Source organism: Protopterus annectens, chromosome 5.part0 (assembly GCF_019279795.1).
Source record: "Protopterus annectens isolate FY-2018-M chromosome 5.part0, PAN1.0, whole genome shotgun sequence".
Classification (NCBI taxonomy): domain Eukaryota; kingdom Metazoa; phylum Chordata; order Ceratodontiformes; family Protopteridae; genus Protopterus; species Protopterus annectens.
Window position 1 is genome coordinate 706,505,290 of NC_056735.1, and position 16,558 is coordinate 706,521,847.

At 34.4% G+C, this 16,558-nt stretch overlaps 1 protein-coding gene across 2 annotated transcripts in view; it reads left to right on the top strand.

The window, feature by feature from the left end:
* The window catches only part of ARHGAP6 (Rho GTPase activating protein 6), a 1,747,989-nt gene that overhangs the window by 1,461,264 nt on the left and 270,167 nt on the right, over window positions 1-16,558 (top strand). For both annotated transcript variants that reach the window (XM_044072553.1, XM_044072552.1), the window contains exon 5: window positions 2,684-2,879. In XM_044072553.1, the coding sequence (XP_043928488.1) occupies window positions 2,684-2,879 (196 nt within the window). The remainder of the gene's footprint in view (window positions 1-2,683; window positions 2,880-16,558) is intronic.

The following is a 16,558-nucleotide window of genomic DNA, read 5'->3' on the forward strand; positions in this document are numbered from 1 at the left end:
ATAGCCCTCTGGTGTGAACTACAAGAATTACAACTTGGTCATCAACAGTAGGAAGTAGATGTTGAGCACTTATGCTTTAGGTTAGCTTGTAGAACATGTATGCACCAACATTCCATCAATACAGAAGAGTGGTCCATGTGGGAGGCAGATCAGTAAGTTGCTATATGAAGAGCTCAGACTACCTATGACCCTACATCATGTGTGGCAACCAGATTTCTATAGATTAGTAGCTATTTTCTCAAACACAAAGGGTCCTGCAGCAAAGATGGCTGAATTGTAGTTTTAAAACACATGACAAGGGGAAAAATATTCAAAAGGTCAGCACCGATAATGGTCCCCCAAACGTTTTATAAATACCTTATATAGATAATTTAATGTTTTCCCTCTAGAGGTGTAATGTTTAACCACTGTTTTCCCTCTAGAGGTGTGCAGTGTGCGGTTGTAGAGTTCAATGGCAGAAGTCAAAATAAGGGTTACAGCATTCTGAGTTCTAGTGGAACTACAACACATTTATACCATGTCTTTCCTTCATGGTGAGTAGAACAGTGATCCATCCTTATGATTTTGGTAAGACCTATTTTCAGTGAAAATTCACATTGTTACATACCTGAAATGGAGTTAGCAATGACAGTTATACAATCACAGTGCAAATAATTGTGCTTTCACAACTGTTAGGTTATAAAAATATATTACTTATTTACTTCATTATTAATTAAATAATTAAAATTACCTTTTGTGGCTTCTTTCCAACCGGGACCTAGGCATTATGGACAAAAATAAATACACCTAAAAGACAGAAAGCTTAATGCCACGTAACGCCACAATAATTCCAGCTATACCAGCAATGCGTATCTTACTTACTACAAAAAAACAAAATGTTATCAAAAACTTATAGACTAATCATCCGAACTAAACACCAAAATGAAATTCTATACTCAAATTATCGGATGACCAAAAGTGAGAAATTAACAACCGAACAAAAATTAGCGGCGATTGATATAACTATGAAACTTACTCCTTTCAAAAAATTAATTTATACTCAAATCATGATCAATAATAACGCCTACCATACACCACTCTTTCTAAGTAAAATAGATCCTAATTCCTCACCATTTTGCCCCACGTGTGATAACACAATAGCTGATACTCTCCATATTTTCTGGTCTTGCAAAAATGTCCATAAACTTTGGTGCTCTCTAAGAGTAAAGTTAGAGAAATCAGGCTATATGAAATCTACCCTCTCATGGGAAATGTCAGTGTTAAATATTTTTCCCAATACATATACACTAGAATTCAAACATATCATAGTAACATTAAGTGCACTGCTTAAATCCTACATAGCTCTCAATTGGCTGGACAGATCAAAAATGTCCTGGTCAAAATTCAAAACTATAGCTATTCAATATGTTTTGGCTAACAAATTAAAAACTGTGAGTCAAAAGAAACTAACCTATTTCAAGAAATACTGGAAAAAGCTTATAGAAATCTTATCCTAAATGTGCACTAAAACCAAAGCATATTACTATAGTATGCTACCACAATACCAAAATTAATCTTTCTCACAGCACAATCTGGAGACTATGTATATCATACACTGCGAATGCTATGATAAATGCATTAAGTATACCAACGTCTACTAATACATCTATATTTTATTTTACACTTTAACACAGTATCCTTCCAGAGTGACAACCCAGTGTAAATAATGTAAATATTATAAATAGTTTCTTTGATAGATACGGCTGTATAATTATAATTTTTTTTTCTCCTTAGGAAATAACAATGGTTAATGACAAAAAATTGTATAAATATCTAGATGTTTAAACTTGTAATGAGATTGCTACTAAGTTGTACGTCACATATTTTGTTTGTCATTTATTAATGCTCACTATATTTAATTATGCACCAGCAAGGACAAACTCATAGGAATATCGTGAGCTATGCTATTCTGTGCTATTTGATCCTATGCAATTCCGTTGTTATTTTATTTCTACTATGTATTAACTGTTTATAACAATCAAAAACTTGGAAAATGAAATAAAATTTAATTTGAAAAAAAAAAAAGAAAGCATAATGCCACAATGTATAAACTGACTAAAAAATTTCACTTTTCCTCCTTAACAGAGTTTGTCCAAAAATATCAGTGTGTGAATAGCAGAGTTATTTCACATCTAAACTTTTAATCTCTTAAATGGAATTTTTTTTTATAAAATTTCATCTATGATTTGAATCTAACAAAGTACCATTTAAAAGACTTCCCCTTACATTCATTCCTGCTTTATATGGATTTATTTTATCTTGCCAGCTGCTGAGTTCTCAATTTCATCAGTGATATCCACTACAAAAACTGAACCATTCTCCTACATTTTAAAAATTAAGTACAAAATGAACTATTCCTTCTGAGCATGGTTGCTATAATGCATATTTGAAGCAAGCCACCAAAAATAATATTTAGTGCAACAATAGGTTAAATGGAAGAACTGATTTGGTGGGAGAGCAGCGGTTACTGTGTGGGTCACTGGTCAGTTTAAATAAAGTATCATGCCTGCATTTTTGTTGTCTGTTTCACACAGAGTTCATAGGTCATGGTCAGTATTATGAATCATCAGATATGTAAATGCCATTGCTAGTCTCCTCTTATCATATAACATCTGGCTTTTATCTGTATGTTTGTGTTTTTCAGGGTGGAATGTCTGTGGATTCGATTACAGACCTGGATGACAACCAGTCTCGACTCCTAGAAGCCTTACAGCTCTCTCTGCCTGCTGAAGCACAGAGCAAAAAGGAAAAAGAGAGAGATAAGAAGCTAAGTCTCAATCCAATTTATCGTCAGGTTCCTAGACTAGTAGACAGCTGCTGTCACCATTTAGAAAAATATGGTAATTTAGTCTAAATGTCTGTATTCTTATGTTATCTTGTAACACACACAGACAAAACATATTCATTTATATACCACCTTTTAATTATGACTGGAATGTCAAATAAATAACTTTGAACTAATTAATTAATCAGAACTGATAGAGAAAAATGGTTAGGGCTTCTTCTTGCCACAAAGTGTTTATGAACTCTGAGATTGCAGTACAGTAGAGAAAGAGGAAAGTCTCCAGTCCTCAGTGTACCTCAATCTCACTTAGAAAAACAAGCCACAACATATGATCAACTGCCTTTTGATCATATTCTTTAGATATTTTCCTTTCAAAAAAATTCTAACATTTGACAAACTGTAGTGAGCCCATATATCTATATGTGTGTGTGTGTATATATATATATATATATATATATATATATATATATATATATATATATATATATTTTTTTTTTATTTAATATTTGTTTACCGGGAAAGTATGACTTGAAATAAAGCCAATTTTCTGCAGAGGCCTGGATGCTCCAGATGCATGTCTTTGAAAAAAAAAAAAAATATATATATATATATATATATATATATATATGTGTGTGTGTGTGTGTGTGTGTGTGTGTGTGTGTGTGAGTATATGAGTATATATATATATATATATATATATATATATATATATATATATATATATATATATATATATATATATATATATATATATGTATATATATATATATATGTCTATATATATATATATATACGTATATCTAGATGTACATGCACACAAGTTTATATATATGTATATATCTATGTATAAAGCATGTTTTCCCTTGCTCTTGTTACTTGACTTTGCTTCTCACATAGAAGGGTGTGAGCAGAAAACCAAACAACTCACCCACTTAAAAGATAAAGCGATGCGATTGTTATGTTTTAGCTTCCACCGAAATTTACTCTCGGAGATGGACTGCAGGTACATGTACAAGAAAGAGGTGCAATGGCTCCTTTTGTAAGCCCCTCATTAAAATCTGCATGGCCATTCCATCGCCTTTGGGCATCACCAACAATCTCAGGATGTGCATTTAAGGCTTTTGTTCAGTTGGTAGAAAACAGACTTCATTATATAATAATTTGTAATGTATACTGCAGCATGTAGGCCCCTTTCAAGACAAATACCTGTCATCCTCTCACATTCCAAAACATCAAGAGACCACAAAAATTATAGCAGGTGGTCCAAAATCGTAACACCCAAAATAGTCTTATGGGTACAATTTTGTCCCACTTTGGAGTGCACAATCTGCACAATCTGTAATATTAGGGCCCATGTATTTGTAGCATATAAAGTCAGAGTGGAGAGGTAGGAAGACTGCATTTTGCAACTTATCTGTTGTGAATTCTGTTAGTGACTCTGCACTAATTCTTCCTGTATACACAGAAGGGAAGTCAGGGCTCTGGCTGTTCAGTCACTATGCAGATGTTATACTCAGTCTATTTTTAGGTAAGATATGCAACCACGTGGTACTTTGAATACTATGCACTGCATAAACTGCCTGACCAAACCATGGATGCATCTGCTTTAACAAAACTAATTATTTGACCAAACCCATTATAAACAGTTTTTGAACTGACAAAATGAGCATAGCTAACGAAAAACAAAACAGACTTTTTAAAGTATGTGAGCAATTAAGAACAAACCTCTGCAAACTATTAAATGGGCTGCTATAATCATAGTACATTACATAACATTTCTGTCAACTTTGTGATCTGCAAGCTATCAGTGTTTGCCCCTGAACTGCATAAAGATGTGCACAGATACTGATTCCACACACACGCACACACACGCACACACATGCACACACACGCACTCACACGCACACACACACACGCACACACACGCACACACACACACACACACACACACACACACACACACACACACACACACACACACACACACACACACACACACATACACACTAACAATTTTACATCTTTAAATTGCATAGCTTAGTACACTGAAGCAGTCCTGACAATGATGGCCCTTTAAGTCCTATGCAATATACTTTTGCAAATCTGTTGTTTCTGTTGAGCTTTGAGGCACTTCTACAGCTGTTCCTTACCTTAACATAGTTGATGACATCTCCCATGCTGAGGGCATGGTCTTATGCCTGTATACACAAATCTTTTTCCAAGTCCTGCCAGGTGTGACTTTTCAAAAGAAGAACAACTAAACATTATTCCTCATGCTTTTTCAAGTCAGTCTAAATGGTGCTAGACATATTTTTGCCTGTACTGTTGGTCCCTGTTTTATTGTGATGTCATCGAAGAAGTCAGCCTCTATTAGCTCTATAATTCACTCAGTGAATGATCAGAAATAAAAGACATCTGCTGTCATAGTTGAACAGCAGATCAGACAAAGTTTTCCAGACTGAAACTGGACTGGTTCTGCCTTCCATTAAAGCTGTCTCCTTCCTCCTGAACATTATTCTGCATGTATTATTCCTACATATTTCATTTATTTCTATGTAACTTGCTCCTTCCCTTTTTCAGAGATTCCCAACTCCTGTTATTTTATCTCCTTTACAATATTCAGTACCTCACTGTTGGTAGACTTTGATTTACAATGTTCTTAGTAACAGTCTTTGCCTTTAAATTCACTCAGTCCTTGTTATGTCAGGGCAATTCAGATCCAATATTCTAGCTGAAAAGGATCATTTCCTTAGTTACAAATCCATAAACATTTCAGCTCATTACATTCCTCCCCAAAACATGTTCCTAATTACCTTCTGTCTTTCCGATCACACCTCTAGCATTTGAAATCTACCAGAGAAAAAATTCCATGAGGTATGCTTATGGTATAAACCTTCTAGTCTTTGCACCACATAAGAGAGCCATATAAATGGTCTCCCATTGCTACTTCGTAAATTGTCTTCCCAGTCTCTCTTCCCAAACTTTTCTCACCTCTTCTGATTTTTATAATTACTATGTATCATCCTATTAATTACCTTTGTTTTAATATCAGCTACCCTATCCCTTTCTCTTTGCCTATTATTCTGTTTAAATAATCTGAACATGAGCACTTTCCTGAAATGCATTGTTAATATTCATGCGGCCCTCTGACTGCTTTCAAAATAAGTGAATTTGTTTTTGCTAGAAAGACATACAGTGTACTTATCTAGATGACTGCTTCAGGAATATGATGAAACAGCTTACACTAGTTTTTATCTGAGCTGCATATAACCAATATTGCTTATGTGACATTCCTGCGCTATATTTACTGAAAACAATTCTTCACATAGTTTGCTTAGGCTGTATTTTACCTTACTTTGCTCCTGTTATTATAATGTATGTAGGGGTTTTGTTGACTACATTTTTTGTTGTTGCTTTGTGAATATCACATGTAACCACTGCTATTTTTATTGGCTACCTCATATTAAGTCAGTTAAACATTTCAAGTGCTGTCCTTGATAGTTTTTATGTATGCAGTGCTGCCTAAGCATTACTGTAACTGTACTAATATTCTCTATATCTGCCTCTAATTTCACTACCACCTTTTCTACTTTAATCTCTGCTACCACTTCTACTTTAAATCTCTACCATTCCAAGCATTCAATTCGCACATTAATTCCTACCTCTTTCTTCCCTCTGGGTACCTTGCACTAACCCCCCACCCTTACAGTTTTGCTCCTACCAAAAGCCTATCTATCCTCCCACCCACTGTTCTTCCCTCTTCACTATCGTCTCTCCAACTAGTTTCATACATTTTACCTTCACTATCTCTTTTATACACCTTAAACTAATCCTTTATTAATGTGGACTAATTTTGTTATACCTTCTCTCTTCCCTCATACACTTATTGTGACCAATCTGTACATTCCATTAACTATATTTGTACCATCTCTCCCATATCAACTCTTTCCTTTCTTTTTCGGTGATAAGTCCACTGTCCTACTTATCTACTCTACCAACTGATTAACCACCAAAACAATGACCCAGCATCTCGCACATGCAGACCCAGCATGGGCAAAACTAATAACAGAAAAGACAATATTGAATTTTGTTTCCCAAAACAAAAAAAGAAAAGACAAATAGGTTTTAATCAGTGTCATAATCCTATTGGGAATATTTGCCTACATGGTCTCCCATAGAACATCACCAGGTACAAGCAAGCCTCCCTTACCTCACCCTCCCCCTGTTTAATTTTTTAAGCTTTTTTTCAGTTATTCTCTTCCTGTCTGTCTTGGTGACTCATGCTACACTTAAAGCGGCCTCATTTAACTCATTTCCCTAGTTGTATTACTTTTTGATTTGTCCCCCCCACAGCCCCTGATCCCTCTGTAGTTTCCTAATCCCCTCACCTGTATACCTTTTTCATTTTTACCCAACAGTCTAAATAACTATAGCCTGTTACATAAAAAGAACTCCAAAAATAAAGCTGTAGAAAATATACTAGTATGGCTGTTCAACAACATACCCTATGAAACTACCATTCTGTGGGATGTAAACATATTCTGGTCAAAACTTATGACAGACTCTCCAAATATAAGTATTAACCTGCATGCCTTCTAACAACTCATCACGTGTTAATAAAAACTCTGGTTCCACCTCTATTCTTGATTGGATACTTACTACAGACCATAATCTTTACCATAACCCCCACACCCTACCCAACTCCTTTAGTGACCACCTACCTATTACATCCAAAGGCATGCTATCCAAATACTTAGATCCCACATTTACAGAGACTGCCAGTCTGCCATAAACTATCCTTCTTTGATTCTGAATCATTTAACTGTAAACTGGCATCTGTTAACTGCTCCTTCTTTCACCACCTTCTCCTCAATGAAGCTGTAGAAAAATTTAACCAGATTTTCCTCATCATCACACTTGCTCTCCAAAGAAAAATTAGGATAAAATCTACTTATGATCCTTGGCTATCAAAGTAAACCTGCTCCCTCATACACAAAAGTATCTGGTAAATCTGGCAGAAAACCAAATCTCCTACCGTACTACAAAATTACAAGGAAATCAAAAACCTTACAAAATGCATTTACCAAGACAAAAAAAAAGTTTATAATATTGCACAAACTAATCACCTATACAACCCCAAAAAATTCTGGTCTGCTATCAATAATATCCTACACCCTGGTAACCTCACAACCCCAAGTCCCTTCCCTAATAACTCCCCACTGGAAACTGCTACCCTGCTTAATAACTACTTCATAGACACTATCCACGAGCTAACGCGCTCAGACCATAACTCCAATCCCCCAATCTCTTTTGCTTCTCCTACTCATAATAACAAAAACACTTTCTCTCATAAACCTCTCCCCACCTCCTATATCAAAGCTCTTCTTCATAAACATAAACCTTGCTCCTCATCTGCAGATAAACTACCCCCCTCTTTCTCAAGCTTGCTGTTAAATCCATAGCCTTCCCTATCTCTATACTATCAATAGATCGATTCAATAAGTCACAGTTCCAAACATCTGGAAATTTTCTACACCATACCACTGCACAAAGGAGGTAACTCCACAGACCTCTCTACCTTCAGACCAATTACCATCCTGTCACCTCTTATTCTTGAAAGTGCATCCACTGTCAACTGCTTACATACCTAATCCATGAAACCCTCCTAACCCCTACGCAACTCGGCTTTCGGCCAAACCACAGTACTGCTACTGCCCTCTTATCTTTTAGTCCTGCAGTGGGTGAAGCCAGAGATAATAATCAATTAGTGTCCTGTCTCTTCCTTGACCCATCCAAAACATTTGATATGGTGTCTCACTCTAAACTACTAACAAAACTAACTGACCTTAACTTCTCTCCTCCCACTTTGTAGTGGTTCTCCAGCTACCCTACTAATAGACAACAATCTGTACGCTGGCTCACTTTCTGCTCCCCCTTCTTGCCTATAAAAATGGGTACAAAAGTGCAAGCATGAAAAGTTCCTCCTGAGCCAAGACTGGTATACAGCAATAGCAACCTTAAAATATTGGAATCGAAGACCACTGGTGCAGCAAAAAATATCCTTTTATTCGCACACAGAGGATTTTGTCCTGTAAATAACATAACTTCATCAGATAATACATTTTTGAAGAGGAAATCTTTTTTAAAAGAAATTTTAGCCAATAAAAATGCATAAACTAGCACACACCCTCGCAAAGTAGCCAATAAAATTAATAGCTTAATTAAACAGCATAGGCTGTATACATACATCTCTCATCCAATCAACATTTAGCAACTTTAAACCATTGAGGGTGCAAATCATCATACAGCCAGAAATATTCATCTAATACAATTTTAACTTATGTAACCCATAATAGGTCTGCCCATTCTAAAATGTGTTCAAACCTACACATTATATAAAAAACCTATATACAAAGTGTTTTGATGTCAATCTCATTTCTAATTTATCCAAAGTTACAAAATACAAATTCACTTTCAGTCAAATTCATTAACACATTTTCTAAGTGAGATTTATACTTTAAAAATGAAAAGATGAATGACCTGATCTATATGTAAGCAGACTTCATAACTTACAGATCAGAAGTGGCTATTACGCGGACAACTTTATATTAAGTCTACAATAGCAGGGCACTGTAAATCAAAACCTTCATATACCAATGTCAATAATTGTATTATTGTATCTCAGAATGAATGTGCCCACGTTGTTTCCTAAACACAATATTGTCTGATCAATGCAGTTCCACACTGAAGCGCAGATAATGATCAGCATTTGGTTCAACATAGGTTGTCATGGGGTCTGCAGTAACTCACATAAACATGATTAAATAGATATATGTGAAAAATATTAAAAATATTAAATCAATGAATCATTGTTACTAAATTAATACAATCATAAAACCAGAACATTTGTTTTTTTTGATTCATTTGATAATAGATTACTGATCAACCTATCGGATCGCATAGAATGAAGCGATCACCAATAGCTCTAAAATAAGGGATGTGACCACTGTGTCTTAGCCATTCACTAAGTGTTTACTGTTAAACCAATGGAATCATGTATTGAAATGCGGTAAACAATCAGGTTATCTTAAGCTAAAGCCTATGAATAAACAACACTAAACTGAGGCATATATGTCTCTTAATGCTGTATTTTTGACTGGTTAATATTTGGCCAATCACCTGGCAAATTTAAACCTAGCTGCCAATGGCTTACAGGTTACATAACCATACTCAGTATATGGAATGAACCCTAATCAGCCTATCTAATCACATATAAAAGCGCGATCACCAGAACATTTGTTTTTTAATTTATTTCATAATAAGTTACTAATCAGCCTAGTGGATCGCATTTAACAATGCGATCACCAATAGCCCTAAAATAAGGGATGTGACCACCGCGTCTTAACCCTACACTGAGTGTTTACTGTTAAACCAATGGAATCGCATATTTAAATGCAATAACCAATCAGGTTATCTAAAACTAAACCCTATGAATAAATGACGCTAAACTGAGGCATATACGCCTCTTCATGCTGTATTTTTGAATGGTTGATGTTTAACCAATCAACTGGCAAATTTAAACCTAACTGCCAATGGCTTTCAGGTTAAATAACCATACTCAATATATGGAATAGACAGTAATCAGCCTATCTAATCGTGTATAAAAGTGTGATCACCAAAGTCTTTAAAAAAGATCTTAAAGAATTTTTTTATATATATAAAAATTTTTAGAGGAGGTTTGCACATCATATCCTAGCCGAACAAACCATATTTTTTATTAAGCCTATATTATTGCATATTTAAATGTGATAACCAATCTGGTTGCTATCAAACTACAGAACCTAATTAGCCAACATGACCAGGGGGCATTTATACCTCTTCAAACTTGCATTTTTAAGCAGTTGATATTAATCAGAAGACACATTTAAACCTAATAACCATGGCTATCAGGTTATAAGACCATATTAGATGCAGTGGGTAAGCACACCTATTACCGGGCGTGTCTCCAAATTGTTATTGTTAAACCAATAAAATTGCATATTGCGGCTCGAAAGCCAGTAGCTTTCCAGTAAATACTTAACCATAATAGCTGATAGTGACTCTTATCTTGGCTTACATACAACATTAATTTAACATCTTTCATATTTCCTGTTATGAACAGATCACTTATTTATTCCAAAAAACAAATATCTTGCATCCAAAAATACAAAAACTTAAGCTTCAAACCAAACATTATCTAGAGATTGCCTTTAATTTAAGCAAGCATATGACTGAAGCTGCTTCATTCAACCCTGGCCAAAATGCGCAGCAAGTCGTAATTGCCAAGATAATTCGGCCTTTTCAAGAAGTAATGCCCAGGCACCACCTCTATTTGATTCAGAGAGAGTTTATAAGACTATAAATTTAAAACCCTGACCATTATTTTCTAAAATGTGTCTATATAAAGCATTAGTTGTTTTTTTAGAATGAATATCGGATAAGTGCTCACTAATTCTATTTTTTAATTTCTGTTCTGTCTTGCCCACATAAAAACATGGGCAAGCTGAGCATTTAGCACAATAAACAACCTTTTTAGTATTGCAGCATGGTTTACCACTAATATATATGGTTTGATGATTAATAATAACATGACTTGTTGCTAAAATATACTTACAGTAAACACAGGCCTCACATTTGGTCATATATCCCTTATTAAACAACATCTTAGGGTATTCAATGATGTTTTTCAAATTAAGACCCCTTTTAAAAACAATGCTGGGTTTGTCTCCTAATCGGCTTCTAAAGTTGGTTTCATTCATCAAAACATCCCAATTTTTCATAAAAATATTCCTAATAGCATAACTATCATCACTAAATGCTATAATAAAAGCATTAGTGTAGGTATTACTTTCTTGTTTATTAAAAGGCTCACAATTACCACCAGTAATCTCCAATAAAATGTTAGACACATTTTTTTTATTTGGATCTAAGCTTAATATGTTCAATGCTCTTATATAACAAGGACCTGTATTCAAAAAGTGTTGAAAATGGCCTTTAATTCTTTTTTCTTATACTTCTAACATAAGTTTGAGGATAAAGGGCTCAGGATATCCCTGGTTCAGGAACATAGCTTTAAGAAGTTTGCATTCTTCAACAAAATCTAACCAGTCTGTAACCATACAAGCAGTTCTGACTAATTGTCCTTTGACAATAGCTCTTTTTTGGAATATTGGATGATTATTTTGGAAATGAAGAAACAAATTTGAATAAGTGGGCTTACGGTATATTTTAGCCAGCAATTTGTGGTTTATGCTGTCTTTCATTAATAGTACATCTAGATAGGCAATTTGCACATAGTCAATTACATGTGTAAATTGGAGAAAACTAGTCTTGTTGTTGATGTGAGAAATAAAAGAACTAATTTCATTGTTATCACCAGACCATAAAATAAAAATGTCATCTTGATATCACAAATACAAATCACAACAAGAAAAATAAGGTGAATTTAACAAGCATTTGTATTCCCACATTATCATTACAATATTATCATATAGCCCACCACATGCAGAGCCCATGCCAATGCCACCTTGTTGTAAGAAGATTTCCCTTTCATATAAAATAAACTTAGATTTTAATACCAAGTCTAACAAAAGTTCATATGTGTTAATATGATCTTGTGGTAGTCCTTTCTGAGCTAGGAATTCCCTACAAACATATGGTTCAGTATAGACAATGCTCTTTAACTCCGAATCTAAAAATGTTGTTATAGGTTGTGTAATAGATCCCCTAGCGTCCACTATAGGGCGCATGGGGGTTGATATATATCCTTATGTAATTTTGGAAGACCGAAGATAGTGGGTGTAATAGGAAAATCAACATTTAAAAAATTGTACTGATGAATATTACTTGAATCTTCAAAAAAATAAATCATAAATGTAACTAGGAATTCTGCCATATACAGTGTTCATTTTGTTAATTGAAATCTTTATATATCTATCAGAATTAAGAAGGCTTTTCATTTTTTTCACATAATCACATCGATCAATATCAACAAGACCCCCACCTTTATCTGGCTTAATGAACCATACATGTGTATTATCTTTCAAAAATTCCAAAACAGCACGTTCATTCATACTAAAATTGTCATGAAGACACTTTTTCATTCCATTAAATATGCTTCTAATGTCAAGCTCACACATATTTTGAAACAACATCAAAGTGGAATGAAGTGGGAGGTTATATGTACTAGCCACTCTTAAAGGATTGCTGACATATACATCATTCAGAAACATTGAGTGTAGATTTAACTTACGAACATACAATCTCAGGTCAATCACTGTTTGTACATAATTCATATGTTTAGAAGGAACAAACGTCCATCATTTGGAAAAAAGATTACACATCTCAGTGGAAATTTCCAAGGATGAAAAATCGTAAACTTTATTTTTATTTGTTAAAATTTCTTTTAAAAGGATTTCCTCTTCAAAAATGTATTATCTGATGAAGTTTCATTATTTACGGGATGAAATCCTCTGTGTATGAATAAAAGGATATGTTTTGCTGTACCAGTGGTCTTCAATTCCAATATTTTAAGGTTGCCATTGGTGTATACCGGTCTTTGCACTCAAATATCCTATTGGTAAACACATAAGTGTTCAAATTATAAGGCCAAACAGTTAGTGAATAAGAATGGCTGAATGAAATTGTATTTATTATTTATTTTATTAAAATTTATTGACTGTGTTAATCCTACTGCAAGTCCCTATTTCAAGTGGGAACCTGGAAAAATGTTAATAGTTCCAAAAAGCAAACTTGACAAGTGGTCAGCAGGAGCACTTCATGGGAACCCTTAAAAGCAAAAAACAATGGTAGCAAGGCAGGTTATGGTAAATAGAGGAGACCAATAAAATCTAAAACCTTTAATCAGAAATGACATTAAGAGCTTTTGTTCTTTTCTTCTAGGACTTCATCAGATTGAAAGATGTCTCATACAACTTGCACTTAATTATTAGCTTCAATTAACAGCCAATCAACCCTAAACAACTGTCAAAACCACTTAAAGGGACAAAATACTCTTTTATAACACCAGGTATTGAGTCATAAAACAGCACTTCAAATAAAAACATGAAATCTGTATTTAAAACTGCAGTATTTAAAAATTCTTTCTCTCTTCCAAACCAATATTAATAAAGCAAATCCACCACACATTCCAGGTTCAGAATTATTCTATAACTCCAGGGGTTAAAGAATTCTGTATTACTATAATTTTGATGCTCTTTTTTTCAGCTATGGTTTTATAGAAACATAATCATTCAGTCCTGGATAGGTAAAGGCATTACGCCTAAATTGCCACATCAGTTCTTTATAAAACAAGTAATTTTCCCAGTCCCCAACCCTGGGGTCTTTTTCAACTTTTTCCAAAATGCAGAGTAAGAACTCATAATGGGAAACTTTGAGCAATGAATGTTTAAATAATGCATTATTAAGATTCTTTGTTTTATGCTATAATTATGCTCATAAATTCTTTTTGAAGGGTTCTTTCAGTTTTATCAACATAAAAACTTTCACATTTTTTACAAATTGCTAAATAAATAATCCCTTTACTATGACAATTTCCTTTCTTTAACCAAACTTTACTGTGAGCTGCATTTTCCAACACAATGAAATCTTTGTCATAAATAAAACAACATTGGTTGCAGTTCCCACATTTTTTAGTACCACCACCTTTTTTACTAGACCTATTGTGGGAAGATCCTTCATAAATGCTTTTTAAACTAAATCAGAGTTAAATATAAGCATGTTCCAATTTTTTCTAATGATGTTCTTAACACTTGGTGCAGCTTGGTTAAATTCTACCACCATAGCTTTACTAAAGTGTTTTTCAACACAGGGGGTTCCAGGTTTGAAAATTCCTTCTGAGTTACCCACTATTGCTTTATATTTATTTCCACAACCCCCAATCACTTCTTGACATATGTTAGCCACAAACACTTTTGGGTAACCCATCTCAATAAATAGGTCCGAAATAAACCTAATCTCTCCCACCAAATCATCATAATGGGAAGTCATTCTCACTGCACTTACACATTGTCCTTTTACTAAGCTCTTTTTTTGTTTAAAGGGATGTGCACTAGAAAAGGGAAGGTATGAATTACTGAAGGTTGGTTTTCTGTAAATTTTAGTCCTAAAATTACCTTCAAAGATATTAATACTTGTGTCCAGATAATTAATTTTGGACTTATGAAAGGTGTGTGTGAATTTCAAAAAGGTTGTGGTACTGTGAAGATATTCCAAGAATTCTCCAATCATCTCTTCTGGGCCATCCCATAAGATCAAAAGGTCATCTCAAAACCTAACATATAATCTAATATGTGCCCAGAAGTGTGAACCAAATATCTACTTCCTCTCCCAATTCAGCAGCACTAAATCTGGGTATAAGGGGCACATGCCGCCCCCATTGCTATACCTTGTTTCTGTCTGAATGTTTCCCCCTTCAAAAATATAGAATTATTCTCTAAAACAACACTCATAAGCTCAATATAAATGTTTATGTCTCTGTCCTTCAAACAATCAAGGCTGACCTGTCACTAAAATAATCCAAACTTTCCACCAAAGGGATGGAGGGAAAAAGATCCACCGCATCTATGGTTAAAAACCCAGTTCCAGGTTTAATGAAATCACTGTTCAGCCTACTCAAAAAAATCCCAGGAATCACTAACCACATGTGTTTTTTTCATTCATAATACATTTCAAAGCTTGGTCCAGAAAAAAAGCTATAGAATGTGTCTTTGAGCCACCCGCTGCCACAATTGGCCTATATGGTGGGTTTAAAGTGTTTTTGTGCACCTTTGGGATTTCAGATATTGTAGGCACCCTGGGCTTGTCCACTTTTAAAAGTCAAGGGTTTCCAAAGTAATTCTCCTCTCCTATACAAATCTTCAAGGAATAGGTCAATTTTTCGATAAGCTATATTGATTTCATTCCTAGAAATCAAGGAGTATTTTAGTGTCCTGCAATATTTGAAACACAGCACTTGTGTAGTCTATTTTATCAACAATCACTGTATCCCCACCCTTATCAGGTTTCATGATTCCAATGTTCAAATTCTGAACCAATTCATTCAAAGTAATTTTCTCTGCAGGAGTTAAACTATAGAATTTATAAAAGCTTTTGTCTAAAGAAAGCTCATATTATTCTGCCATACAAGCTGACTCATTTGGTCATACTGGACCAGTGTGAATCCATTTTTGAGAGATTTGCTATTATAAGACATTTCAAAAGCTGAAATACTTGAAAGTGTCTTCAAACTTTGGGAATGTAAGACTCCTGATAGTTTAGGCTGAACCAGTTAAGGTAAACCATTGCAGAAAAAAAGCTCATTAAAATGCAAAATATGACCAGAATGCTTTTATTTTATTATGACATTCTTTCTAAAGTACTGAAATTCAACTTATTCTACCTGTTAAGAGTGTGGTTAGTTTTTTCCAACACATCACTCTTACTCTTGTTCTGAGTTAATGAACATCTAGGATGTTTCTTGGTTCAATGACTTACAAAATAATAACAAGAAATTTGAAAAGGTTTTGATAATAAAAGAAGTGGGCAACCATTTATTCTAATGTTAGCAAATACAGCAATCGGAAAGTCCACAGAGGTTCCTCACTAAAAGAATATAGGGTGTAAGTAACATGTCCTATGCATTCTACCTCAAGGCCTTATCTCTGTATTCTGCCTCCTACAAGCTATTATTAATGC